Genomic DNA, 26,978 nt, shown 5'->3' with positions numbered 1-26,978 from the left:
CCCGAAACTTCTTCCATGCACATCTCACTCGAGCAACCGTTGCCGAGTCTGATCCACCTTCTCCATTCAGCATGTCTCCTAGGTAACAAAATGTTTTCACACCTTCCAGCTTCATGCCGTCTCCAAGATCCAACTCAACATTTCCTCCATCTGCAGCTCCCTCTGTGCACACCTTACAATTGAATGTAGCTGCCACACTGGTTAATGACCCTCTCAAGCCACTACATTTTTGATGAACCCACTCAGCGCACATTGTACATTGAATGGAATTCACTCCGACACCCTTCCTGCACAAAGCACATGGCCACTTCCCAGTTCTTTCCACCTCACCACATGCTTTACCACTTGCCATCACCTTTGTTTTTCCGATATTCACCTTCAGACCTTTAGTCTCCATACATTCCTTCCACTTGTTCATCTTCTCCTTCAGTCCATCCATACTTTCTGCAATCAACACCAGATCATCTGCATACAACAACTCCCATGGTAAACCCTCCTTTACGTTCCGAGCCAGCACCTCCATCACAGCTACAAAAATAGTAGTGGACTTAGTACCGACCCCTGATGCACTCCCACCTTCACCTCAAACTCACCACTGTTCCCATCCTTCCATCTGTGCGCGCTCTTTTGCACATTGCCATCACTACTCTGATCAACCATTCCTCCACTCCTAACTTCCTCAATGCCCATGTCACTACTTCACGTGGAGCCCTATCGAATGCTTTCTCCAGATCAACAAACCCAAGAAACAACTTCTTCCTCTTCTCCATGTACTTCTCCTGCAACTGCCTCACAATAAAAAGCGCATCTGTCATTCCTCTTCCTGGCATAAATCCAAACTGCATTTCGTCAATCTTCACTTTCTTCCTTATCCTCCTCTCCAACACCCTTTCCAATACCTTCATTCCATGCTCCAATAACTTTATCGCTCGATACGAGCCACAGTCCAGAGGGTCACCTTTCCCCTTGTATAGAGGGACGAGGGTACTCAGTTCCCAATCCACTGGAATGCGGCCTTCTTTCACCACCAGATTGCAGATCTCTGTCAGTCTCTTCACACCCCAATTTTCCGCTGCCTTCAACATATCTCCCACAACTCCCGTCGGCCCTCCCGCTTTTCTACTCTTCATTGCTTTAATCGCTTCCTCAACTTCCTTCTCGGTTATCTTCTCTGCCGGTCCTAAAGCTGGGTTACTCTCTATGTTGCCATCCCATTCATTCTCTGCATTCAACAGTATTTCCATATATCTCTTCCATCTTCCTTTAATTCCATCTGGGTCCACAACGATTTGTCCCACTTCATCCTTCAAGCAACTCACCCCCATCACATCACACCTCTCTTTCGCTATCTGCTTTGCAATCCTGAATACCGCTCTCTGACCCTCTTCCAAATCCAAGCGTTCTCCGAACATTTTCCTACATGCCTCCTGTGCCTTTGCTACCTCTTTCTTTGCAGCCTTCTTGGCTGCCTTATAACTTTCATGCTCTGCCTTTTCTGCCCCCGTACCCTTCACCTTCTGCCACTCCTTGAACTTCTTCCTCTTCTCGTCAATCTTCTTTCCAACTTCATCATCCCACCACCATGTTTCCGAGTGCCTCGGTGGTCCTTTTGTCCATCCACATATCTCACCAACGGTTCACAAGGCTAATGAAGTACACAAATGTCAAACTTTAAAAAACACAGTCCCTCAATCTGATCATTGTCAATATTGTTATTATACCGACTGGTACAAAAATTAAACCAAACAAATTTCGAAATCTAATACGACTTGATGAATTTCCAATAAATTCGTGCGGAGACAGTCGCTCCTTCACTGTAAATTATTGAAACATGTGACATGAAACACATGATAGACAGTTGTATGTCCCACGTTTGTTTCCTGGCCAACGTGACTGCTGACGTGGGAACATTTTCTTTATCTAGAATGGTACCGTCTGTAGTCATTCAGAATGACTTCCTATGACAAGGGCAGGCAAGATAATGAGGTGGGAAGAACGAAAGCAAAGACTGGTGAGTTTGACCTTGTTCAGTTGGAGATAGTGGGGGAACAGCATGCGGTTTATCAGAGGGAAGAATGAAAGAAGAAGCACATCGATTGCCTCTGCATGTCTGAAGTGACGTAAAGCAAGGGAGGCTAGCTGAAAGAAGCAAAGCATGTTGAGCAAGAATGCGGAACTGTGATAGAAGAGGGGTAAAGAGGAAACTCCTCTGTAGTGGTGATTCTTGGAAACTCCTTGGCGATTTCAATATCCACATGGACTCCACTGACTCCACAATAACCACCGACTTCACTGATTTACTCACCTGCTTTAACCTCACTCAACATGTCAACTTTCCTACCCATAACTGTGGTCACATTCTGGACCTTGTCTGCTCTACTGGATTAATTTTGCACCATCTCTCTGGCTCCGACCTCACCCTCTCTGACCACTTAGCCATCACTATGACCATCAACATCCCCACCCCAGCACCAAGGCATTATCGCACTATCAACTTCCGTAAGCTAAACGCTCTTTCACCTACCTCATTCTCATCCACCCTCTCTGAAAAAATGCCCACTTCTCCCTTCGTTGACCTCCACACCCCTTCTGACCTCACTGACTACAACCACACTCTCTCCTCCTGCCTTGACCAGCTTGCGCCTATAAAAACCAAAACAGTTTCTTTCACCCATTCTGCTCCCTGGTTTACCCCTGAACTCCGCCTGATGAAAACTCGTGCTCACCAACTTGAAAGACTCCGCAATAAAACAGGTCTCACAATTCACTCCCAAGCCTACAAGGACGACCTACAACACTACAAAGATGCCCTCTCCCGCGCCCGCTCCGCCTACTACTCTCAAATTATCCACTCTGGCTCTGGAAACCCAAAAGCACTCTTCTCTACAATAAACAAACTCCTCAGCCCCCTGGACGACACCACCCAGTCATTCACAGTAGACAACTGCATCTCCTTCCTTTCATTCTTCCAAAGCAAAATTGACAACATCTACAGCAGCTTAACCACCACCGCACCTGCTCCCCCCTCAAACCACCTGCCCCCCCTTATCCTGCCAACCCCTGTCTCAGTTCTCCCCAGTCTCCCATACTGACCTCTCTGAACTCCTCATAGGAATGAAAACTGCCACCTGCACTCTTGACCCCATCCCCTCCAGCTTTGTCAAGGCCTCCCTTCCTGCTCTCTCTCCACTTATCACTGCAACAATAAACTCCTCCCTGTCTACAGGCATCGTCCCACCATCCCTCAAAATTGCTGCTGTTACCCCCATTCTGAAAAAACCTGGACTCAACCCTGACACCCTAAACAACTTCAGACCCATCTCCAACCTACCCTTTCTGTCAAAAGTTTTGGAACGCGCTGTAGCCACTCAACTCAAACATCACCTCTCTGCCAATAACCTGTATGAAACATTCCAATCCGGATTCCGCTCCAACCACAGTACTGAAACTGCTCTCCTCAAAATCACCAACGACCTTCTCCTCTCCTCTGACGCTGGCAACCTCAGCATTCTCATCCTCCTCGACCTCAGCGCCGCCTTTGACACCATCAATCACACCATCCTCCTCACCCGACTTGAAACCACCTTTAACATTACCGGCACTGCCCTCTCTTGGATCAAATCATACCTCTCTGACAGACGCCAGTTCATCTCCATCAATAACTGCAAATCCCCCACTGCTCTCCTCCCCCAAGGTGTCTCCCAAGGTTCAGTTATTGGCGCCCTCCTCTTCATCCTGTACCTGTCCCCCCTTGGTCACTTAATCCGCCGTCATGGTCTCCAATTCCACTGCTTCGCCGATGACATCCAGCTTTTCATCTCCACCAAGTCAATCTCCACCGCCACCCACTCTATCCTGACAAACTGCATCACTGAAATAAAATCCTGGCTTCAAATCAACTTCCTCAAACTTAACTATGATAAATCTGAAATAATCATCATTGGCCCAAAAACGCTCACCAAATCCACCCATAACTTTGCCCTCAACATCGCCGGTTTCCCAGTATCCACCTCCCCTCACATCCGGAATCTTGGCATCATCTTTGACCAAACCCTCTCCTTTGACAAATACACTAAACAGATCACAAAGACAGCCTTCTTTCACCTGAAAAGCATCGCCCGTCTCCGTCCATCCCTCTCTTCCACGGCTGCAGAAACCCTCATCCACACCTTCATCACCTCCCGTCTTGACTACTGCAACAGCCTCCTCTTTGGTTCGCCCTCAATAATCAGCAATAAACTCCAATACATTCAGAACTCCGCTGCCCGTCTACTCACCCATTCCCGGACCCGTGACCACATCACCCCCGTCCTTTACAAGCTTCACTGGCTCCCCATCCCCCAGAGAATACAGTACAAAATCCTCCTCTTGACCTACAAAGCCCTCCATAACCTGGCCCCATCCTACCTGACTGACCTCCTCTCCAGACACACTCCAACCCACAACCTTCGCTCCACTGGTACCAACCTCCTGACCCCCCCCCCCCCCCCCCATGCGGACCAAATTCAGATCCTGGAGGGACAGGGCCTTCTCCATCGCTTCTCCCACCCTCTGGAACTCACTACCTCACACCATCAGAGACTCCTCCTCACTCACCACATTCAAAACATCACTAAAGACCCACCTGTTCAACACTGCATTCAACATTTAACCCACAGCATTTAACCCCTGACTATCTCTTCTCCTGCTCCTTCCTTTTGCTTTGATTATTTACCTATTGATTTTTGTCTTTTTGCACTTGTTTTTTTGTACTCTGTCAAAGCGCCTTTGGGATTCTTGAAAAGCGCTATATAAAATAAATGTATTATTATTGTTATTACTAGGGCATTGCCCGTACGTGGGTGCCCGTTCCGTGGCCAAAAAAAAAAAAAAACGCTACCCGTACGCTCTACCCCGCCCGTACGCCCGTAAACAAAAAAAGCAACGCTCTTCGCTTCCGCCCTTCGCTCTGACTGAATTGGGAGAAATAATGCGCATAAGAAATCGAATTACGTACCGTAATGGCGGTCAGCTCGTAACGCGCTCAGCTCCGCTCGTCTCACATCGGCCACGCCTACGCAACAGAGCGTTCTGTGATTGGCTGCCGGAAGATAAGTCGTCACTGTCCGGAAGTTCGCAAATCGCAGTTAGGATGAATCGTTTTAATTTAATCGCAGTTTGAAAAGAGGGAAAAAAAGAAAAGCCTTGCCTTGCTGCAAACAGCTGCTGCAAACAACAACAACATGGAAGGCTGCACTGTCCGGAAGTTGGCATATCGCAGTTACGATTATTTTAGTGTTAATGGCCAATTATTCAATTAGCGCCAACGTATTTTGGCTGTTTGCAATTTAATCGCAAGGAAAAGTAGAAAGAGAAGAGGGAAAAAAAGAAAAGCCTTGCATTAACGCATTAACGCTTGCATTGCATTAACGGTTCGGCACACGTGATAGCTCGCTGCTCTCTGATTGGTTGAAGCGTTTTTTGGACATAGCTCGGTAGGTACTTGTCCGATTAATTACAAACCTTGAAAAGGCACATCCTCGGGTCCCCAGCAATATACCTGGCAAGTTTCAAGTATATCGGACCCGTGGTTGTCGAGAAACAGCGGTCACAGACAAACACACAGACACACAGACACACAGACACACAGACACACAGACATACACACAGAGATTGCTGGAATTATAGATAGATTATTATTATTATAGTGACCCAGGAGCTGAAGGCTGTCAAGTAAGATAGCTCACCAATTTAACACAGCCTAAAGTGAATGATGTGACTGGGCAGTTGCAATATCATCACCAGTTTCTCCACAAGCGAGTGTCTTGCAGACACATGGCACTTCCACGTAACCAAAATGGCGGAGTTTCTCTACGTGTTGCCGCGTCAGAGGATGCGTCCACATGTGTGTATTCATTGCTGGACAGAACAGGAAGGGTCGCTCGCTGTCCCAGGCTCGTGCGACGCATGTCTGTGGAATGGTACTGGACATTAGTACAAAAAAACACTCTTCTTTGAGGTTAGACTGATGCAGCGCAACCACAGCAAAACAAAAACAGTTTTGTCCACAAAACAACACATCATCTATGGGTACAGAAAATATTATGTGCAGTGTGCGGTGTGGTATACAATGACCCTTTATGTGGCAAGCAATGCCATCACCAGCAGGTTGTCACAGAGTCCCATTGCGAGCTTTCCGAGAGTGTTCGCATCAAGAGGAGCGATGAGCAATAAGTCTGCCCACTGACGCAGCTCAATATGAAGCACGGGGTCTGAGAGGCGAGACCAGTTGCACCACTCGTCTGCATCCAGGTGAACAGGGACCGGGACTTCCCGTTGGTTGAAGAAATGCATAGCATGATCTGTGGTGACAACCTGCACCTCAGGCTGGGAGGGAGAAGGTGGAGCGGGCGGAAGTCATAATCTGTTGTGCATCATGGTCATTCGCCTCTCAATCTTACTCTACAAACCTTCAATAAAGGATACTGGACGTAATAACTTGAAAATTCTGAGAGATAATTCAAGAATGAATAAAAACAATAGAAAGTCAGGAGACGACGATGGTTCACGAGCGAGCGGTATTCAATGACAAAGGTCAAAACCGACATTGAAAATATATAAATAGGAATGTATTATCTGTTATGAGACTAGTTAGCTACACAACACCGAAAATTTGGTTTGATTCTGACATTTTGAAAATTTGACCTTTGTGACCTTGAAATGAGATAGAAAATAATGTATATTCAGTTATGAGGTTAGTTGGCTACACAATACCGAAAATTCGGTTAGATTCCGTCAACTTTGAAACTTTGACCTTTGTGACCTTCTTGGGTCAAAGGTTGAGGATTCTGAAATTTGTTGGAAAACTTGTATTTCATGATGTATGTGATAATATGAGATCATGTACGACATTTCACCCTATCAGGAAGCGAACAATGTAATAAAACCATCAAAAATCTACTTTTCAAAATTTCGTGACCTTGTGACCTTGACCTTGGGGCAAAAATGAAAAATCCAGCTCCGTGCGGCTAGACACATGACATTGGCCTAACCAAATACCGAAACCCCTGTCAGATTCCACCAACTCCCTCGGAGAAGATGTAGCTTGAAATCGATTACCCCCTAAAAAGACATCTTTTTCGGGCATGGCTCCGCCCACTATGGGCGCAATACGCCCACTCTAGGCAGGACACAACTATATCATGATATCAACCTCGCACCCAAGTTTCATCAAGACCGGATGATATCATCGGGTAGTTATGCTGTGGACAGACAGACACACACACAGATAGACGCACACACATGACGAATATAGTGGTCACTTGATAACTCGTGAACCAATATACATCAGTATGCTTTCACATGCATTACCAGGACATTAGCAGACGACAGGCAAACACATCTGGTACATGGGATTTGAACCTAGGCTCCCTTCATCATGAGCCATGGGTTCATACGGACACACTAACAATGCAATAATCCAGGTCATTCTGATGTATAAAGTCATTCTAGTGCCGCATCATGAAGAAGAACCACTTTTGGATTAAAAATTAAGCTGGGTGTTTTGTCTGCATCAAAAATATTGTGAACAATAATAGAGCGACGTCTTTATCAAACTGGAAGCCTAACAAACGGCTTCCCATTTTTAAAAGCCAATTCAAATGGCTTTTGGAATGAATCCTCGACTATTGACAGAGAAAATAATAATAACGCAGAAAGTGAATAAATTATTATGTGCAGTGCTTTCCAGAGTACAAGCATGGTGTTTTGTCAGGGGTAAAACACCGACCGAGTCGGAATCTGTCGAGCTCGAAGCCGGACTTGACAGAGACTAAATTTAGCAGTCGGTCCATGGTCTTACAATTCAATAACCACATTATGTGTCAAAATAAAATGCGAGCCAGCGCTCAAGTCGGTGAAATGTTATCCACAGAGGTCTTCTGTAACATCTCGTCTTCAGATCAGCAAGACGGAAACAGGTGGAGCGCATTCGTGAGTCATTTTTAAGTCGAGGCAGAATGAGATTGTGTCTGTTGGAGGAGTAGTTTGGGGCTTGACGTCAGACAAACCAGAGTTCAATTGACATCAAAATTAAGGCCGTCTTCCAAGAGCTCCTTCTTTTGCTTCTGTCTGCACGAGCAGAAATGCTGGCACCAAAAGCTCGAGGTGTCCTGGTTGTCACCTTTGAAAAGGGTCATCTCGGAAAAGGCCACGTTTAAGCAACTTTGGAATTGCAGAAATCCCTCTGTGAAACAACATATGCACACACAACATTACTCTGCCACCTGCAGGGCCTTTCACCAAACGTTACTTGTGTTCGGGGTGGTGGTGCATTAAGGAGCACGACGGCATTTCAAGAGGGTGTTAAAACAGCGGTCTATCCTTATTTAAGCTGTGACTCGGTGAATATTTTTCTTAATCCTTCGGTATATTTGGACAGCGACAGGACCAATGGCCTTTATATAAGGCCGTGTTCCCAATAGTTGAATCTGCGTTGCATCAATCAAATAAGAGTAGGTCCCCAATTCTGTCCATTTTGCCAACCTCTCTCTCCAAGCGATGCCATTACGCGCCCTCCATTCTGCCCATGGCTGCTCCCAATTGTCACGCGCCTCTGCCAGTAGCGTTCGCAGCCTCGCTGGGCTTCCGTCCAGACGCCGCCATAAGCCACGCGGTAAGGCCCGGAAAAAGGGGGCGGAACGCCAAGAAGAAGGTGTGGCCACGTCATCCAGTCGTCAAAGGTGTGGCCGGTAAGCCCTCACCAGCCAACCAGGGTTGAGGTGACATCGCCGACAGGCGTGGCTTTTTGGCTCACGGAGTGATCGCTGGTCGAGTTATATAAGCGCGAACGCAAAGCCCTTTCAGAGGACTCTCGCGAAGCACTCGATTGGAAGGTTGGCATTCTTAAAGGACTTGTTGGAGGCGCGCTCATTACAAGGACTGGTTGGAGGCGCGCGCGTTGTAACGAGACCGATACGGAGCGCACATTTGTAAAAGGACTGCGTGAGAGAGCTCGCCTTCACAGGACTCTTAAAGGACTCACGTGCACACGGCGTTGATCAAAGGACTTGAAGAAGAGATATATGGCGCGCTGATTAAGAGAACATTGGAAAGGGTGCGTTTGGCACGAGGGTGCACATATTACGTACGCCATAGGACACCAGCTTCCCCCCGTTATATAAGGTCCGGTCGCGTTCAACTATACGCGGAGCTGCCTGCCGGGTTTCGCCGCTGGACCAGAGCCTGGACCGGAGCCGACTGGAGCCTGGACGAGCCGGTGACCATCTACAATCCAGCTACAATCCCCGTGTGAGTGTGTACATTTGTCCTGGGTATTAGGTTAAGACTGCCATAAGACTGCCCTGTGTGCTGCTTCTTCCTCTTCCTATCCTGTACATTCTTTCGTTTCCTCTTCTTTCTGTACATTTGTTAATAAACCAATCTTTGTTCTTCCTATCTTCTGGGTTTTCTCTTGTCCGATCGCAGCCGTCCTTTCTCTCATTGGATAAACGTGGCATGATCGCGACCGCTCAGGATCGGGTTTAGACCCATTGTTAATGGCTCGGATCGCGGATTGCTATCCGCTCGGCATTTTCCATCATATCCGTGGTTCGAGCGGGAGTTATTTCCCTGCTACGCGGTCGGTGTTCGTAATTAGGTATTTGGGACTAAATTGACCAATAACCCTACCTAATACCGACCGGAAGGAGCGTATAACCCCCAGGACTCGGGTCGGCCAGATAACAAGACAAGGGGATTAACCCCCCCTTGATAAGGGGAGAGCCGACGTCCGAGATCCGTAACAATAGGTTCAAATTTAAGTTAGGTACCTGGAAGTATTGGGGATAGAGGAGCACATGTAAATTGGCAGGAATGGAAGGTAGCTGAGATATAGATGGATGATTGTATACCTGTGCAATGATCGAGTCAAAAGGTGATTGTGCTCAGATGTGCTAGAGCCAGGGCGAGAGGGGGAGGAGAGAAGGGAGGAGGGGGACGGGAGAGGGAGGGAGGTGGTTTACGTTTGTAGTTATTATTGCCAAAATATATTACTGTTATTATTGTTGTTAATATTACTAGTATTAATTAACATATGCTTTATTACAATGTTATCATTATTTTTGTTATTTATTTTGTAATTAAAATGACATGCCATGGAAGGACCTACTAAACTGCTCGATACACCTTAACATGACGTGCATTTAAAACATGGAAATTCTTCCAGATTCTTTGTAGTTAATTGGCCTAATCAACTCAGATCATAATGATCATTTTGGTGTATCACCTGCCACATCAGAAAGCTCCCTCCAGAACACAAAAACATCACACATCACTCACACACACACACACACACACACACACACACACACACACACACACACACACACACACACACACACACACACACACACACACACACACACACACACACACACACACACACACACACACACACACACACACACACACACACACACACACACACACACACACACACACACACACACACACGATTTTTTTCCTGGGATATTGGCTTTGAGTTGCCGCATTATGCCAAATTTCAGTTTTCTAGCTCACCTAGAAAGAAATAAACATATATATATATGTACAGACTTCGCATTTAATATGGAATTTTTTTTTGTGGAGGTGAACTTACTTTTCAAGATGACTTACAACCAAAAGTTCATTGGAATTATGTTGAAATTACTCTAGATTTTGTTAATGTGACCTTTAAAAGAAACAAAAACCACATTTGACATTTCGAAGCAAATAAATTGATCCTTGAAAGTGATGTAAACTGATATCGAACTCAATTCATGGACAGTACTGTGTTAAACTTCTGTACGTTTTCCAGAAGTATCTCTTTATTTTGCACATTAGCCAAAAAAAATTTCAACAAAAACAAAAGCTAAATTATGACTGGGATTACGGACAGTAAAATTACAGTTCAGTACTTCGTGTAACCCCCACGAGCATTCAGGAGAGCACGAACACGTCGAGGCATGCTGTTCACGAGATTTGCCAAGGTTTGGACAGGAATCGCTTGCCATGCAGTGACAATAGTCTGCTGCAATTCACGCACAGAGGTCGGCTGCTGGTCCAAGTGGTCGATTTGACGCCTTAATTCTGCCCACAAGTTCTCCATCGGATTCATATCCGGGGACATGGCAGGCCACTCCATATGCTCGACACCACGGTCAGCAAGAAAGTGTTGGATCATGCGAGCACGATGAGGCCGTGCATTGTCATCTTGGAAGACAAAGTTTCCTCGAAAGGCTGCACGAGCAAATGGAAGCAATGTTTCTTCCAGAATGACCCTGTACTTGAACTGGTTCAGGTTTCCATTCAGAACAACCAGGTCAGTTTTGCCCCCTGCATGAAAAGCAGCCGAAACGGTCAACACACCACCTCCAGCTTGGACTCTTGGCACTATACCATCTTCGTTGTGGGATTCATGCACTTGTCTGCGCACTCGGACGCGGCCATCTTGACGATAGACCAGAAATTTAGACTCGCCACTGAAGGTCACGTGATTCCAGTGTCCTGGCTGCCATTGACGGTGCTCTCTGGCCCACTGCAATCGGCGCTGGCTGTGTTGTCTGGTCAGGCATGGCTTTCTCAGGGGACGCCTGGCACGATAGCCTGCTTGAACCTGTCATTGGTTGACTAGCCTTCTGGATACAGGCACATTTGTCAGTTGCTGCCACTCAGCCCAAAGCCGATTAGCTGACTTGGTACGGCCATTGCGGACTAACCGGTGCAGCTGGCGATCATCCCTCCTTGTGGTTCTGCGGGGACGTCCTGGCCTCGGTATTGGAGTAGGGACACCCCTCTGAGCATTTCGTTTCAGGATCTTTGACACCTGACCTTGAGTGATGCCATACTGCCGAGCAATAGCACGCTGTTTCATGCCAGAATTTCGTAAAGCCACCACTCCATGACAAACAGCAGTCAAGTTGACGGACCATCTCCAGAGGAAGCAGCAATAACTTTTGTAGACGTGCAGCAGTTGTTTTCCACTAATACAGAACGCAACAACCCTTATATACCAGATTGTGAAGCCAATCGTCAAATGTACCTGTCCTTACATTTTGTCACGCCACCTGTGATATAATCCGGTTATTGACTTCTTGCTGCGAAAGACAATCAGTGACATGGTTCTTTCAACAAAGACATCACCGAAGGGTAAAAGAAACTCACCAGATTGATATACTGAGTTCAGAAAGTAAACCTAAGTCAAGAAAAAACAAAATATTCCATATTAAATGCCAAGTCTGTATATATCAGTGGGTGAGTGAATGAGTGCTTAGAAGGACTTTTGTATATTAGATACAATAATAAACCGCAGTTCGCATTGGCCCATAATAACGCCAAAATCAAGTTTTCGTTAAATTCTCCACAATGGCTCAACCAATTGATATTGATGTTCCACATTCCACTGTTTGTTATACCAAGTTCAATTTTGTTCGTTAAAATGGGATTATCAACCCAAGGTCTCCATGACAAGTGTTTCACAGCGATCTAATACTCATCTAAGAGCTTGTATTGACTCAAAAAAATTGACAACTGGGATCACTGAAATTATGTACCATCACTTAACACAAGGAGGCCGAGCGGCAGAACAGAAGGGATGTAAAAGGGGATGCAATGGAACAACACGCCACCTCCTACTAAACATGGCCACACTCGAAAGTTACAACACAAGAAGAACAAAATTATCCACAGCATGGATAAACTACAAAAGAGCATTTTGACAGTGTCCCACATTCATGGATGATACAATGCATGCAATTGTACAAGATCAACCCCCAAATAATCACTGTCAGAGAAAGTAATGGAGCTTTGGAATACCACATTGATATTACATAATTCAGAAGGAAATATCAAAATGCCAGGATTGAAGATACATTGAGGAATTTTCCATGGAGACAGCCTTTCACTCCTCCTGTTTTGCCTGGGCCTGGGCCTGGACCCACTGAGTAACCTCATTAATGAGCAAGGACATCGATATACCCTACCCTGTACTGACATACATTGGCAGAACAACTCAAGTTAGTGAAACAGTACTCCGACGACATTCAAATAGAATTTGGCCTGGATAAGTGTGCCAAGTGCACATTCATACAAGGTAGACCAAGAAAAACGGACAACATAAAAATTGACACAAATACAACAATACAGGAGCTAGACAACGAAGCATCATACAAATAAATGCCTCAGAGTAGAAGAGGGCCACCAAATATGTCACAAACAAATGCGCAAAACAATTACCAAAGAATACCTACCTATAACGAGGCCGATCCTGAAAACACACCTATCTCCAAGGAACAAAATCAAAGCCATAAACCAACTCGCAATATCAGTATTCCAGTACAGCTGCGGAATAATAAACTGGTCACAATCAGAAATCAATAAACTGGATATGAAAACAAGGAAACTCCTCACCATCCACAAAATGTTTTACAAAAATCAATGCATACCGAGAATGCACCTGCTGAGACGAGAAGGAGGTAGCGGCCTGATTGAGCTCAACCAAGTGCACAGAATGACAACTGTAGGATTGGCCGAACACGTAAAAAAAGTGCAACAGACTACCGAATCCGATTTGTAAGCAAACACGAAGACAACAAACCAGAAAAGTTATCCCTAACACACCTAGCAAAAAGACAGGTGTGAATGGAAGATGTCACAAAATAAACTGAAACAACAATGAGTACAGCCCCAAAAATTGCAAAACAGAAGAAAGAAAAATATAAAACTAAACATCAACAGATTATGCACCGATAACTGGGAAAAACGATGAAAGAGCAAGAAGGTATAAGAAAAGAGTTGGACAGATTGGGAGAGACAAAGAAGGCTCTTTGTAATGACTTATAAGAGGTCAGATCAACTGGGATGGAGAACGAATCACTATAAATGGCCAAGACTAAAGACAATACACCAATGGCTTTAAGAAAATGGCGGGACTGAGTCAATTCGTCAAGCATAAGTTGTGCAAGGTAGAAACAGAAAGTATGATCCACCTCCTATCAGGATGTAAAAAAAACTCATGCCAGAGCAGCTGCACATCCAAAGGCACAACTATGTATGTCGAGTATTCCACTGGCACATCTACAAACGTCTCAATCAATATCCCATTTCCAGAAAACTCAGAGAAACATGAACCCAAAGCAATCACTGAAAACAAGGAGGTAATGCTCACGTATGACCTAATGATACCATAAAGCGTGAACACAGGAAACAAAGCATTGCGACTGGATATAGTAATGAGGTACAAAAAAAAAGAAGGCTTAATAATTGAGGTGTCAGTCCCCAGCGATTGTGGCCTAAAAAATGCAGAAATGAAAAAAATTACCAAATACCAAGCCCTCAAAAATGAAGTGAAAAGATCCTGGAAGCTGAAGAGCGCCAAAATTGGACCAGTGATTATTGGAGCAACGGGAATAAAAAAAAAAAGAAGCTTTTCAGAGATCTTAAAAACATCCCTGGGAATATTACGACAAACAAACTGCAGTTGGAAGCTGTCCGAGGCTCGGTGATGATTCTCAAAACAACCCTCGGAACAAAAGTTTGAGAACAAGCGTTACGCCTTGGTCCCCCGTCGGTGAAGTGATGCAAGTTGACAAAGTGGAAGACGCAAGGTGGCCATCTTGGATTTTGACGTGGCGACCCAATTTTCAATAGCGTTCTTCCTTATGCCGAGATACACCCACACACCAGATTAGAAGTTGGTACTTCGCTTATTTTTCAAGATATTTCGCTCACAAGGTTCAGACATACATGGCGGCGGCCATCTTGGATTTTGACGTGGCGACCCAATTTTCAATAGGGTTCTTCCTTATGCCTAGATACACCCACACACCAGATTCTAAGTTGGTACTTCGCTTATTTTTCAAGATATTTCGCTCACAAGGTTCAGACATATATATGGTGGCGGCCATCTTGGATTTTGACGTGGCGACCTAATTTGCAATAGCGTTCTTCCTTATGCCGAGATACACCCACACACCACATTAGAAGTTGGTACATCGCTTATTTTTCAAGATATTTCGCTCACAAGGTTCAGACATATATATGGTGGCGGCCATCTTGGATTTTGACGTGGCGACCCAATTTTAAACAGCGTCCTTCCTTGTGCCTAGATACACCCACACACCAGATTAGAAGTTGGTACTTCGCTTATTTTTCAAGATATTCAGCTCACAAGGTTCAGACATACATGGCGGCGGCCATCTTGGATTTTGACGTGGCGACCCAATTTTCAATAGCGTTCTTCCTTGTGCCTAGATACACACACACACCAGATTAGAAGTTGGTACTTCGCTTATTTTTCAAGATATTCAGCTCACAAGGTTCAGACATACATGGCATCAGACATACATAGCGGCGGCCATCTTGGATTTTGACGTGGGTTGCACCCACAAACCAAATTCGAATGCGGACCTTTGCTTACGCACGCACGCACAGACACACAGACACACGGACAGAGGGGAAAGCCATAGTCCCCCTTTCGCTCCGTGGTGCGACGGGGGACAATAAGAAAACTTCACAAACTGGTCCATGAACCATGATCCCTTCGTGAAATGAAGGTGCAGACTTCGAGACCCAGGAGGACTCCCTCCGTTCCACCTTCTGAAACCCACATTTTGAGTTAACAACCAACGACACACACTTCATCCATCTTTTAAATGCTGTAGTTCAAAATAGTAATACAGGCAGTCCCCGGGTTACGAACGCCCGACTTACGAACGCCCGTACTTACGAACCGACCTCCGTAAAGCCTATTATTTAAAAAATCGAGTTTTTTTTGTTTTTGTTTTTTTGGGATACAAGATCGAGGCTCGTGAAAGAGCTAACATTAATCAAACAGAAAGTCAAACCGACACATAAAACACAAAATAAGGGGAGCAGTAGACAACATGGGGAGAGAGGGGGAAGGACACAAACACAACATTTGAGAGTAGGGACATCGAGAGAAATGTAGGAGGGAGAGGGCTTGGGGGGGAGGTGCGAGAGGTATAAAACATATGGACACTGCAACGCTTTCCCGGAAAGAAGTTGGAATTTCAAAAAAGTGTATCTGGGGTGAATTAGCGGGGGTAGAAAAGCTCAAGGTTTTGGATGGGGGAAGATAAGAGATGGTGGTGAACAGCTGATTTAAAGACCTGGAGGCAGGAGTGGGATTGAAGGGAGTGAGAGTGTTTGTTCCAGAGGTGGGAGAAAAGGGGAATGAAAGAGTGAAGGTGAGCAGAGAGCCTAGATTTTGGCAGTTTAACCATAAGAGGGTTGCTGCCAGATCTTGTGCGACCTGTAGGAATATTTGGGGGACAGAGCACAGAGAGAGCTGGGGGAGCAAGGCCGGAGAGGAGTCGGTAGAAGACAGAAAGACCACCAACCTGCCTACGGTGAGTAAGTGAAAGGCCCTCGGAGTTAACTTCATCGCAGGAGATTCCAATGATTCTGAAAGCTTTGGTTTCAACAGCGTGAAGCCGAGCTAGGTGTGAGGCAGGAGCACCGGCCCAGAGGGGGGGAACAGTATTCCATTGAGCTGTGGATGAAAGCCTTGTATGTGGTGAAGACCTGTAGATGTTTTAGGTAAAATATATACTATACTAGCGGGGTCACCCGTGGGAATCCCACGGGCATGGATGTGTGTGACATTTCGACATATTGAGTTATATGCTGCACATTCATTTTTACAAAATGGTTACTGGCAAGTCATCAGATCCAGAAATGGTGTGAATTTAGTTATTTCACATAATATGTGACCCCTCACTCCTCTCCACCTGACACTCTCCTGTCTCCACCTGACACTCTCCTGTCTCCACCTGACACTCTCCTCTCTCCACCTAGCACTCCTCTCCTCTCCAAACCCTCACATCCCTCTCCTTTCCAATCCCTCACCTCTCCAATCCCTCACACTCCTCTCCTCTCCAATCCTTCACACGCCTCTCCAATCGCGCCTCACACTCCTCTCCAATCGCGCCTCACACTCCTCTCCAATCGCGCCTCACACTCCTCTCCAATCGTGCCTCACACTCCTCTCCAATCGTGCCTCACACTCCCCTCCAATCACTCCTCTCCAATCGTGCCTCACACTCCTCTCCAATCACGCCTCACACTCCTCTCCAATCGTGCCTCACACTCCTCTCCAATCGCGCCTCACACTCCTCTCCAATCGCGCCTCACTCGCCTCTCCAATCGGCTTTCCCCGTCTCGTTTCTCTCCTTTTTCTCCCGTCTCGTTCTTTTTCTTGCTCCAAATCGGCCCGTCGGAATCGGAAATCGGCCCGTCTCGCCCGTCGGCCCGTCGGAATCGGAAATCGGCCCGTCTTGCTTTTGTGCTTGTGCGTAAATAAATTGTGTTCATGACACCATTTCTGGTGTTGGGCTAGCGGCTAGGGTGCCGGCTTAGGATCCTGGGTTCGAATCTCGGTCGATCGCCGAATTAATGCCAGGGGGGTTGACTCAGCCTGTCATCCTTCCGAGGTCGGCTAATTGAGTACCAGTTCACTGGTAATTCCCTGTTTGTCGTTGAAGGCGGCAAAAAGGGTTGGCGTCAGGAAGGGCATCCGGCCGTAAAACATTGCTTCAAAAAGGGGACAAAAAAACAACAACTACCACGGTCCCCGAAAAGGCCAACCCCCGCTTTGCGGGGAAAAATGGCCTCTAAATGGTGGTTTTTACACCATTTCTGGATCTGATGACTTGCCAGTAACCATTTTGTAAAAATGAATGTGCAGCATCTAACTCAATATGTCGAAATGTCACACACATCCATGCCCGTGGGATTCCCACGGGTGACCCCGCAAGTTTGCATTGACGTTCGTCGATGGACTCGTTCGCCCGTCTCATTCGTTTTCTTGCTGCATCCTGTTCAAGTCTGCGTTCTTCATCGATCGTCTCATTCATTTTGGAAATAGAAGTTTCCACGCAGCGCATGAATTGTCGCGATCCTCAAGAGGAAGTGTCTCGTAATCATCAAATGATAAATGGCAAGTAAATTATATTGTGGAAAATTAAAGATTTCAAATAAACCTATTTAAAGTGTATTCGCACATAACTAATTTTAAAAAACGAAGAAATATCTCTCGGTAATTTCCTGAAACATATTTTACTTCCGGCTAATAATGTTGAATTAAATAAAAACGAAGAAATATATGTCGGCATCATTGTTGACGTTTTTGTGACGACTGTCATCAAACGAAAAAGTAATATATCTTAACGGAAAAGCAAAAGCGAATTTTTAATATATATCGACACGTTGCCGTCGGTGTCATGTTGGGCGGTGTATGATACACCATGACGCGATTTTTAAAAATATATCTCTGCATTTTCCCGCGTGTGTGGAATGTTCTCAATTATTGCTGACACCGAGTCCAAAACCATCGATAAAAATGAAATCATATGGTGAGTTAGATTGGAGATAAAGGCGTGAGAGAGACTCAATGGCCTTGAAGTTGAAGTTACAGGCGTTTGAGAATTCATTTCGTTCTATAAACGGCAACTTTCATTGGATTTCCTTCCCGTTTTTTTTCAACCGAGTCGAAAACTATGTTAGCGACTGTGAAAAATGAAATGATATATCGAATTTTTAATATGTATCGACACGTTGCCGTCGGTGTCATGTTAGGCGGTGTATGATACACCATGACGCGATTTTAAAAAATATATCTGCATTTTCCCGCGTGTGTGGAATGTTCTCAATTATTGCTGACACCGACTCTAAAACCATCGATAAAAATGAAATCATATGGTGAGTTAGATTGGAGATAAAGGCGTGAGAGAGACTCAATGGCCTTGAAGTTACAGGCATTTGAGAATTCATTTCGTTCTATAAACGGCAACTTTCATCGGATTTTCTTCTCGTTTTTTTTCAACCGAGTCTAAAACTATGTTAGCGACTGTGAAAAATGAAATGATATATCGAATTTAAAATAGATATCGACACATTGCCGTCGGTGTCATGTTGGGCGGTGTATGATACACCATGACGCGATTTTAAAAAATATATCTCTGCATTTTCCCGCGTGTGTGGAATGTTTGTGGAAAATTAAAGATTTCAAATAAACCTATTTAAAGTGTATGCGCACATAACTAATAAAAAAAACGAAGAAATATCTCTCGGTAATTTCCTGAAACATATTTTACTTCCGGCTAATATGTTGAATGAAATAAAAACGAAGAAATATATGTCGGCATCATTGTTGACGTTTTTGTGACGACTATCATCAAACGAAATAGTAATATATCATAACGGAAAAGCAAAAGCGAATTTTTAATATATATCGACACATTGCCGGCGGTGTCATGTTGGGCGGTGTATGATACACCATGACGCGATTTTAAAAAATATATCTCTGCATTTTCCCGCGTGTGTGGATTGTTCTCAATTATTGCTGACACCGAGTCTAAAAGTAAAACCATCGATAAAAATGAAATCATATGGTGAGTTAGATTGGAGATAAAGGCGTGAGAGAGACTCAATGGCCTTGAAGTTACAGGCCTTTGAGAATTCATTTCGTTCTATAAACGGCAACTTTCATCGGATTTTCTTCCCGTTTTTTTTCAACCGAGTCTAAAACTATGTTAGCGACTGTGAAAAATGAAATGATTTATCGAATTTGATTTGAAATAAAACTGGGGGAGAGCAAGACACCACGGGCCTACAAAACAGGACTCAAAGCTATGCGAGTTAATAAAATGGTGGATATTTGTTTATAGCCACTCCCAGAATGGGTGGAGCTATGGGTGGAGCTACTCTGCAAACCGAGTAAGCCACACCCCGGACAGACACCCAACAGATAGACAGACAGACAGACAGAATCATCTACGGCTATTATAATATAGATACTAAGACAAACATTTGACTAATTGATGCTAGATGTGAACCGTACGTAACTGTTCTGACTTACATACAAATTCGACTTACAGACAGACTTAAAAACGGAACTCGTTCCTAACCCGGGGACTGCCTGTACTGTAATATCTATATATATATATATATATATATATATATCTTATTATTATAATAGAGCAAAAGTATGTGGTTATGTCGTTATGTATATATATGACGAAAACGTCTTCTTCTTCCTCTTCAAATAAACTTACCACCCTCTTAATTAACCCTCTTAATTACGTTTAGACTGCTGAGACCCCTCAGACCTTTGACGACCCTTTAATTCCCCCATGACCCTTAATGCCACCAACAACACAACAGCAACAGGCATTTTAAGGCCATTTTCCCTGCTAGAGCGGGGGTTAGCCTTGCGGGCCCCATGACAATCTGCTCCATTTTGCCCTATTTTCTGCATCTCCCCTTGTTAACCCCCTTGCCCGCATTTCTTCTTGCACCATCTTTAGCCAAGTCTTTCTCGGTCTTCCCCGTCCTCTACTTCCTTTTACATTCATTTCCATCACTCTTCTCAACCAGTCACTTTCATCCTTCCTCAACACATGACCAAACCATCTCAACCTGTTCCTCTTCACAGCATCAATCACAGGCTCTATTTCCATCATCTTTCGCAATTCATAATTTGTCTTCCTCTCTCTCAACGATACTCCACACATCCACCATTCACATTTCCACCCTTTCCAACCTTCGTTGCTGCTCTACATTCATTACCCATGTCTTGCTCCCATAAATCATAACACTTCTCTCACATGCAGCATACACCTTTCCCTTCAGCTTCAACGACACTCCCCTCCTCATCAGCACGCCACTCAGTTCCCGAAAATTCTTCCATGCACATCTCACTCCAGCAACCGTTGCCGAGTCTGATCCACCTTCTCCATTCAGCATGTCTCCTAGGTAGCAAAATGTTTTTGTTAATGCCACCAAGACCCAAAATACCATAAAGACCCAAAAGATGCTGAAGACCCAAAATACCCTTAAAGACCCAAAATATGCTGAAGACCCCAAAGACCCAAAATACCCTTGAAGGCCTGAGGCTCAAAAAGACCCTGAAGACACAAATGATCCTGAAGACCCAAAACACCCTGAAGACCCAAAACACCCTGAAGACCACAAAGACCTTTAAAGACCCCAAAACACCCCAAATACCCAAAATACCCTTAAAGGCCCAGAGGATCCAAAAGACTCTGAAAACCCAAATGGCACCAAAGACCCGGAAGACCCAAAATATCCTGAGGACACTAAACACCCTGAAGACCCCAAAGACCTTTAACGAATCTTTAGACCCAAAAGACCCTTAAATACCCCCAAAGAACCAATATATATATATATATATATGAAACACCCTGGGGATATCTGTGGTTGCTCCACTGATCTTATCCCCACTCCTCCTTCCCTACCAGATCTATGTTGACAAACTGTTTAGATTTAATAAACTAGGGCATGCCCGTACTATATATATATCTAAAATTATATCCCCCCCTCTATTTACACGAAATGGTTTGGTTCATGAAATGTTTTGGTTCATTCGCAACGCCAAAGCGAACGGCGAACGCTTTACATGAAATGGTTTGGTCCATGAAATGTTTTGGTCCATTCGCAACGCCAAAGCGAACGGCGAACGGCTTGCGAGTACAGTGACAATCCCCCCCCCCCCCCCCCTCTATTTACATGAAATGGTTTTAATTAGTTTTAAAACATAGTTTAACGCCAACATATGGCATGCCCGTACCTGTACTATCCGTAATGGCGCACGCTCTCACAGGAGCTCCGGAAGGTCGCATATCGCAGGAAAGCGAAAGAATCGCAAATTAGTTTTAATTAGTTTTAAAACATCGTTTAACGCCAACATAGCGCCAACATAGTTTGCCGACGGGAAATAAATGAATACGCTCTCAAATGTGCCATCCGAGGCAGAGTGTGTTCGCCACGTTCGGCACACGCGATAGCTCGCTGCTCTCTGATTGGTTGAATCGTTTTTTGGACATAGCTCGGTAAGTAATTGTCCGATTAATATGAAACCTTGAAAAGGCACATCCTCGGGTCCCCAGCAATATACCTGGCAAGTTTAAAGTATATCGGACCCGTGGTTGTCGAGAAACAGCGGTCACAGACAAACAAACAAACAAACAAACAAACACACATACAGAGATTACTGGAATTATAGATAGATATTATGTTGATGTAGCATAGGATTGATTGGCCAAATGGCCTCCTACGCACAAGTGCCATGTGTAAATTTCAAAAAGTAAGCCACTGCATGCCCAGAGGCTGGCCAGAATCCCTGCTTGGGGTCACCTGTATAACTACATGGTATTCATAGAATACTTACCCCACGCAGTCAACTTGGTGCGAGCCAACTTTTCCGTTTTTGAAGGGCTTTTTTAAAATTTGATCCAATATGGCTGCCAGACCAGGTGAGCGATGACGTCATAAATGTATATTCTCTAATATAAATTTATAAATGTGTGTCACTCAAGAAATTTCAAACTGATCATATTAGGCGTTGTCCCTGTCGAATTATGACGTCATAATTAAGGCACCAATGACGTTACACTTATTACCCATGTGGAGTTCTTTACAATGAGCCACGTTTCAATTTTTTCCATCGAGCGGTTTTCCATCGGAGATATAGAGGTGCAACGTTTTTCCAAGATGGCATCCGTACCATGTGACCTATGACGTCATAATTATGAATTAAACATTATACAGGCGGAAGCAGTCCAATCGTAAAATTGTCAATTCTTGGATCTGACGTGACGTCACTTCCTGGCATTGGCCCTGGATACGACCTAGTGACGCTCGGTGTGGGTGAAAACAAAACTCTCCGCTGTGTTGATTGCGTCAGCGTTGCTGTTGGTTCACCTAGGTTTTTAGCTTCTGTTTCGTGTTTTGATCGCTTGTTGCTTATACATTGTATATTTTAATCAAGAGTGTAACATTCTGGGACCAACAAAGTTTGTTACCGCATATTATGGCGGATAATGATGCAGACGAATTGGATACTGTCGCTCGTGAGCGGAACGAGGAGGAACTCCGTGCCGTGGGTCTGGGTTGGGGTAGTTTGTCCGTCAGTGTTGAGAGGTAGATGGGGATCTGAGACAGTAGTTGGGGTAGTTTGTCCATCAGTGTTGAGAGGTAGATGGGGATCTGAGACAGTAGTTGGGGTAGTTTGTCCGTCAGTGTTGAGAGGTAGATGGGGATCTGAGACAGTAGTTGGGGTAGTTTGTCCATCTGTGTTGAGAGGTAGATGGGAATCTGAGACAGTAGTTGGGGTAGTTTGTCCATCTGTGTTGAGAGGTAGATGGGGATCTGAGACAGTAGTTGGGGTAGTTTGTCCATCTGTGTTGAGAGGTAGATGGGAATCTGAGACAGTAGTTGGGGTAGTTTGTCCATCTGTGTTGAGAGGTAGATGGGAATCTGAGACAGTAGTTGGGGTAGTTTGTTCGTCTGTGTTGAGAGGTAGCTGGGAATCTGAGACAGTAGTTGGGGTAGTTTGTCCAGCTGTGTTGAGGTAGATGGGAATCTGAGACAGTAGTTGGGGTAGTTTGTTCGTCTGTGTTGAGAGGTAGATGGGAATCTGAGACAGTAGTTGGGGTAGTTTGTCCATCTGTGTTGAGGTAGATGGGAATCTGAGACAGTAGTTGGGGTAGTTTGTTCGTCTGTGTTGAGGTAGATGGGAATCTGAGACAGTAGTTGGGGTAGTTTGTCCATCTGTGTTGAGGTAGATGGGAATCTGAGACAGTAGTTGGGGTAGTTTGTCCGTCAGTGTTGAGAGGTAGATGGGGATCTGAGACAGTAGTTGGGGTAGTTTGTCCGTCAGTGTTGAGAGGTAGATGGAGATCTGAGACAGTAGTTGGGGTAGTTTGTCCGTCAGTGTTGAGAGGTAGATGGGGATCTGAGACAGTAGTTGGGGTAGTTTGTCCGTCAGTGTTGAGAGGTAGATGGGAATCTGGGACAGTAGTTGGGGTAGTTTGTCCATCTGTGTTGAGAGGTAGATGGGAATCTGAGACAGTAGTTGGGGTAGTTTGTCCATCTGTGTTGAGAGGTAGATGGGAATCTGAGACAGTAGTTGGGGTAGTTTGTCCATCTGTGTTGAGAGGTAGATGGGAATCTGAGACAGTAGTTGGGGTAGTTTGTTCGTCTGTGTTGAGAGGTAGATGGGAATCTGAGACAGTAGTTGGGGTAGTTTGTCCATCTGTGTTGAGGTAGATGGGAATCTGAGACAGTAGTTGGGGTAGTTTGTTCGTCTGTGTTGAGAGGTAGATGGGAATCTGAGACAGTAGTTGGGGTAGTTTGTCCATCTGTGTTGAGAGGTAGATGGGGATCTGAGACAGTAGTTGGGGTAGTTTGTCCGTCAGTGTTGAGAGGTAGCTGGGGATCTGAGACAGTAGTTGGGGTAGTTTGTCCGTCAGTGTTGAGAGGTAGATGGGGATCTGAGACAGTAGTTGGGGTAGTTTGTTCGTCAGTGTTGCAAGGTAGCAGGGGATTGAGGCAGTAGTTGGGGTAGTTTGTCCGTCAGTGTTGAGAGGTAGAGGGGAGGTAAAGGTCAGTCCCACCACGTAGATCATTAATATGCACTTGAGTTTCTGATGTCATTTCGGATATTTCTGGCGGAATTTCATATTTTATTTAATCTGTGAACTTGGCAAATAATGATCAGACTCTCATGGATTCATACCTGAAATGAAATGTTCAGACCAAACGTAGGTGTATTTTGATTAAGGCTCCCACCGCTTGTTGGTGTCTGGATTTTTCATACCAACGGCGTTAACCCATTCCCCCCACCCCCACGACGGCGTTAACCCATTCCCCCCCCCCCCTCGACGGCGTTAACCCATTCCCCCCCCCTCGACGGTGTTAACCCATTCCCCCCCCCCCTCGACGGCGTTAACCCATTTCCCCCCCCCTCGACGGCGTTAACCCATTCCCCCCCCCCCTCGACGGCGTGAACCCATTCCCCCCCCCCCCTCGACGGCGTTAACCCATTCCCCCCACCCCCTCGACGGCGTTAACCCATTCCCCCCCCCCCTCGATGGCGTTAACCCATTCCCCCCCCCTCGACGGTGTTAACCCATTCCCCCCCCCTCAACGGCGTTAACCCATTTCCCCCCCCCCCCCTCGATGGCGTTAACCCATTCCCCCCCCCCTCGACGGCGTTAACCCATTCCCCCCCCCCTCGACGGCGTTAACCCATTCCCCCCCCCTCGACAGCGTTAACCCATTCCCCCCCCCCCTCGACGGCGTTAACCCATTCCCCCCCCCCCTCGACGGCGTTAACCCATTCCCCCCCCCCTCGACGGCGTTAACCCATTTCCCCCCCCCTCGACGGCGTTAACCCATTCCCCCCCCCCCCCCTCGACGGCGTTAACCCATTCCCCCCCCCCCTCGACGGCGTTAACCCATTCCCCCCCCCCCTCGACGGCGTTAACCCATCCCCCCCCCCCTCGACGGCGTTAACCCATTTAGCCCCCCCCTCAACGGCGTTAACCCATTTAGCCCCCCCCTCGACGGCGTTAACCCATTCCCCCCCCCCCCCTCGACGGCGTTAACCCATCCCCCCCCCCCCCTCGACGGCGTTAACCCATTTCCACCCCCCCTCCCCCTCGACGGCGTTAACCCATTTCCCCCCCTCCCCCTCGACGGCGTTAACCCATCCCCCCCCCCCCTCGACGGCGTTAACCCATTTCCCCCCCCCCCCCCTCGACGGCGTTAACCCATTTCCCCCATATTTCGCGGCATTTCATACGATCGGGAAATATGCAAAATGACAGTGATTTCTCCACCATCATATGATTGTGGCAACCAACAGCACAGCAACCTTTCGGCATTTTTCGTGGTTTGTATTAGACAACACAGGAGAGAAAGCTACGGTACGGCACGGCACGGCACGGCACGGCACGGCACGGCACGGCACGGCACGCGACACTTCCTAACACTGAACGCCTTCGTTGCTATGTGTTACTACGCAGTTGTTTTCACCCAGTGGATTATAGACCGGTCGCTTCCGGTGAAAGTACCCGGATGTTCGGATCCAAGAATTGGACCAACGGTTGCCGAGAATTTTAAATGCAGCCACGTACGTACGTACGCCGATCGCCTAACCTTGCTTTTCGCTTCGCGAGCGCAGGCCCAGGGTAATAACAAAATCAAAGGTATCTGATTCTGAACGTACACAGGCGCCTACCTGTTCTGGCAAATCAATTAAAGCTCGGACGAGCTGTGGGAGTTTTATGGCAGCAACGCTTCCGGTCACACCGACGAGGATGCGCTGCGACTTGTGCCCGGCGGGGAGAACTCCCGTCATGGCCAGAAAGAAATCCCGTGTGCAATCGGCCAAAGTCGCTCAATCAGCCAAAACGACGAAACATTTTCCTCATTGAATCAATTTTAAAATTTCACTTTCTCACAGAGAAACATTGGTTTTCAATTAAAGGTACTTGTGACATCAGGATTTATAAAAAGGATCAACATCAAGCAAATCATGTTAATTATTCGGATATGTTATACTCCGTATAGTATTTCCGTTCGATTAATAATTGACTCTGCTACGCATCACACCTTCAGGGATTACAACAGCGGGTAAAACTTGTCAACAGTTCTTCAATGTACGTTTCTGAAGCAATATATTCACGCGGGGGTGTTCCATTACCGATTAGCTTGCAGAGCCGCGCTCAGTGGCTTAAGCACTCAAGCAAGCACTCTAACCAAGCCAACACTCCAAGCGGATTGGCCAGCACACAAGGTGAATCTTCTTCGGCGTTTTTTTAAAGGGCTGAGATATCATCGATCGCGATGTGCATTTGTCTTCTTTCCCATCGATTTAACCCTAACAAGTACAAAAAGTTTTAATTAAAACAAAAGCCGCGTCGATGTTACACAATACCTAGATGCAGCTGTGCCTATAACGTCGATGTTATAGGCACAGGACATTCCTATTGATTCGATTACTTGATGTTATTTTTGTGCAAAGTGAAAATATATCTCGGCAATTTCCCGTGTGTTATTTCAGGCGGTGTATGACTAACCATGCCGCGATTTAAAAAAAATATATCTCGGCAATTTCCCGTGTGTTATTTCGGGCG

The 26,978-nt window shown here is 45.8% G+C and overlaps 1 protein-coding gene across 6 annotated transcripts in view; it reads right to left on the bottom strand.

The window, feature by feature from the left end:
- PPCDC (phosphopantothenoylcysteine decarboxylase) overlaps window positions 1-26,274 on the bottom strand; it is a 29,171-nt gene extending 2,897 nt beyond the window's left edge. Inside the window, exons 1-4 of one of the 6 annotated variants that reach the window (XM_078779883.1) lie at window positions 26,081-26,159; window positions 9,891-9,932; window positions 6,142-6,366; window positions 5,782-5,950 (exon numbers count right to left, since the gene is read on the bottom strand). In XM_078779883.1, coding sequence (XP_078636009.1) covers window positions 5,782-5,950; window positions 6,142-6,333 — 361 coding nt within the window. In that variant the 5' untranslated portion in view covers window positions 6,334-6,366; window positions 9,891-9,932; window positions 26,081-26,159. Of the gene's footprint in view, window positions 1-5,726; window positions 5,951-6,141; window positions 6,367-9,890; window positions 9,933-22,225; window positions 23,757-26,068 lie in introns of those variants that run through there. The other 5 variants (XM_068120093.2, XM_068120094.2, XM_078779882.1 and 2 more) reach the window with 5 other exon arrangements.
- Between the last annotated feature and the right edge of the window lie 704 nt (window positions 26,275-26,978).

Source organism: Myxine glutinosa, chromosome 6 (genome assembly GCF_964187855.1).
Source record: "Myxine glutinosa chromosome 6, kmMyxGlut1.1, whole genome shotgun sequence".
NCBI lineage: Eukaryota > Metazoa > Chordata > Myxini > Myxiniformes > Myxinidae > Myxine > Myxine glutinosa.
Note: the sequence above shows the minus strand (reverse complement) of the source record. Positions and strands in the feature narration are given on the sequence as shown.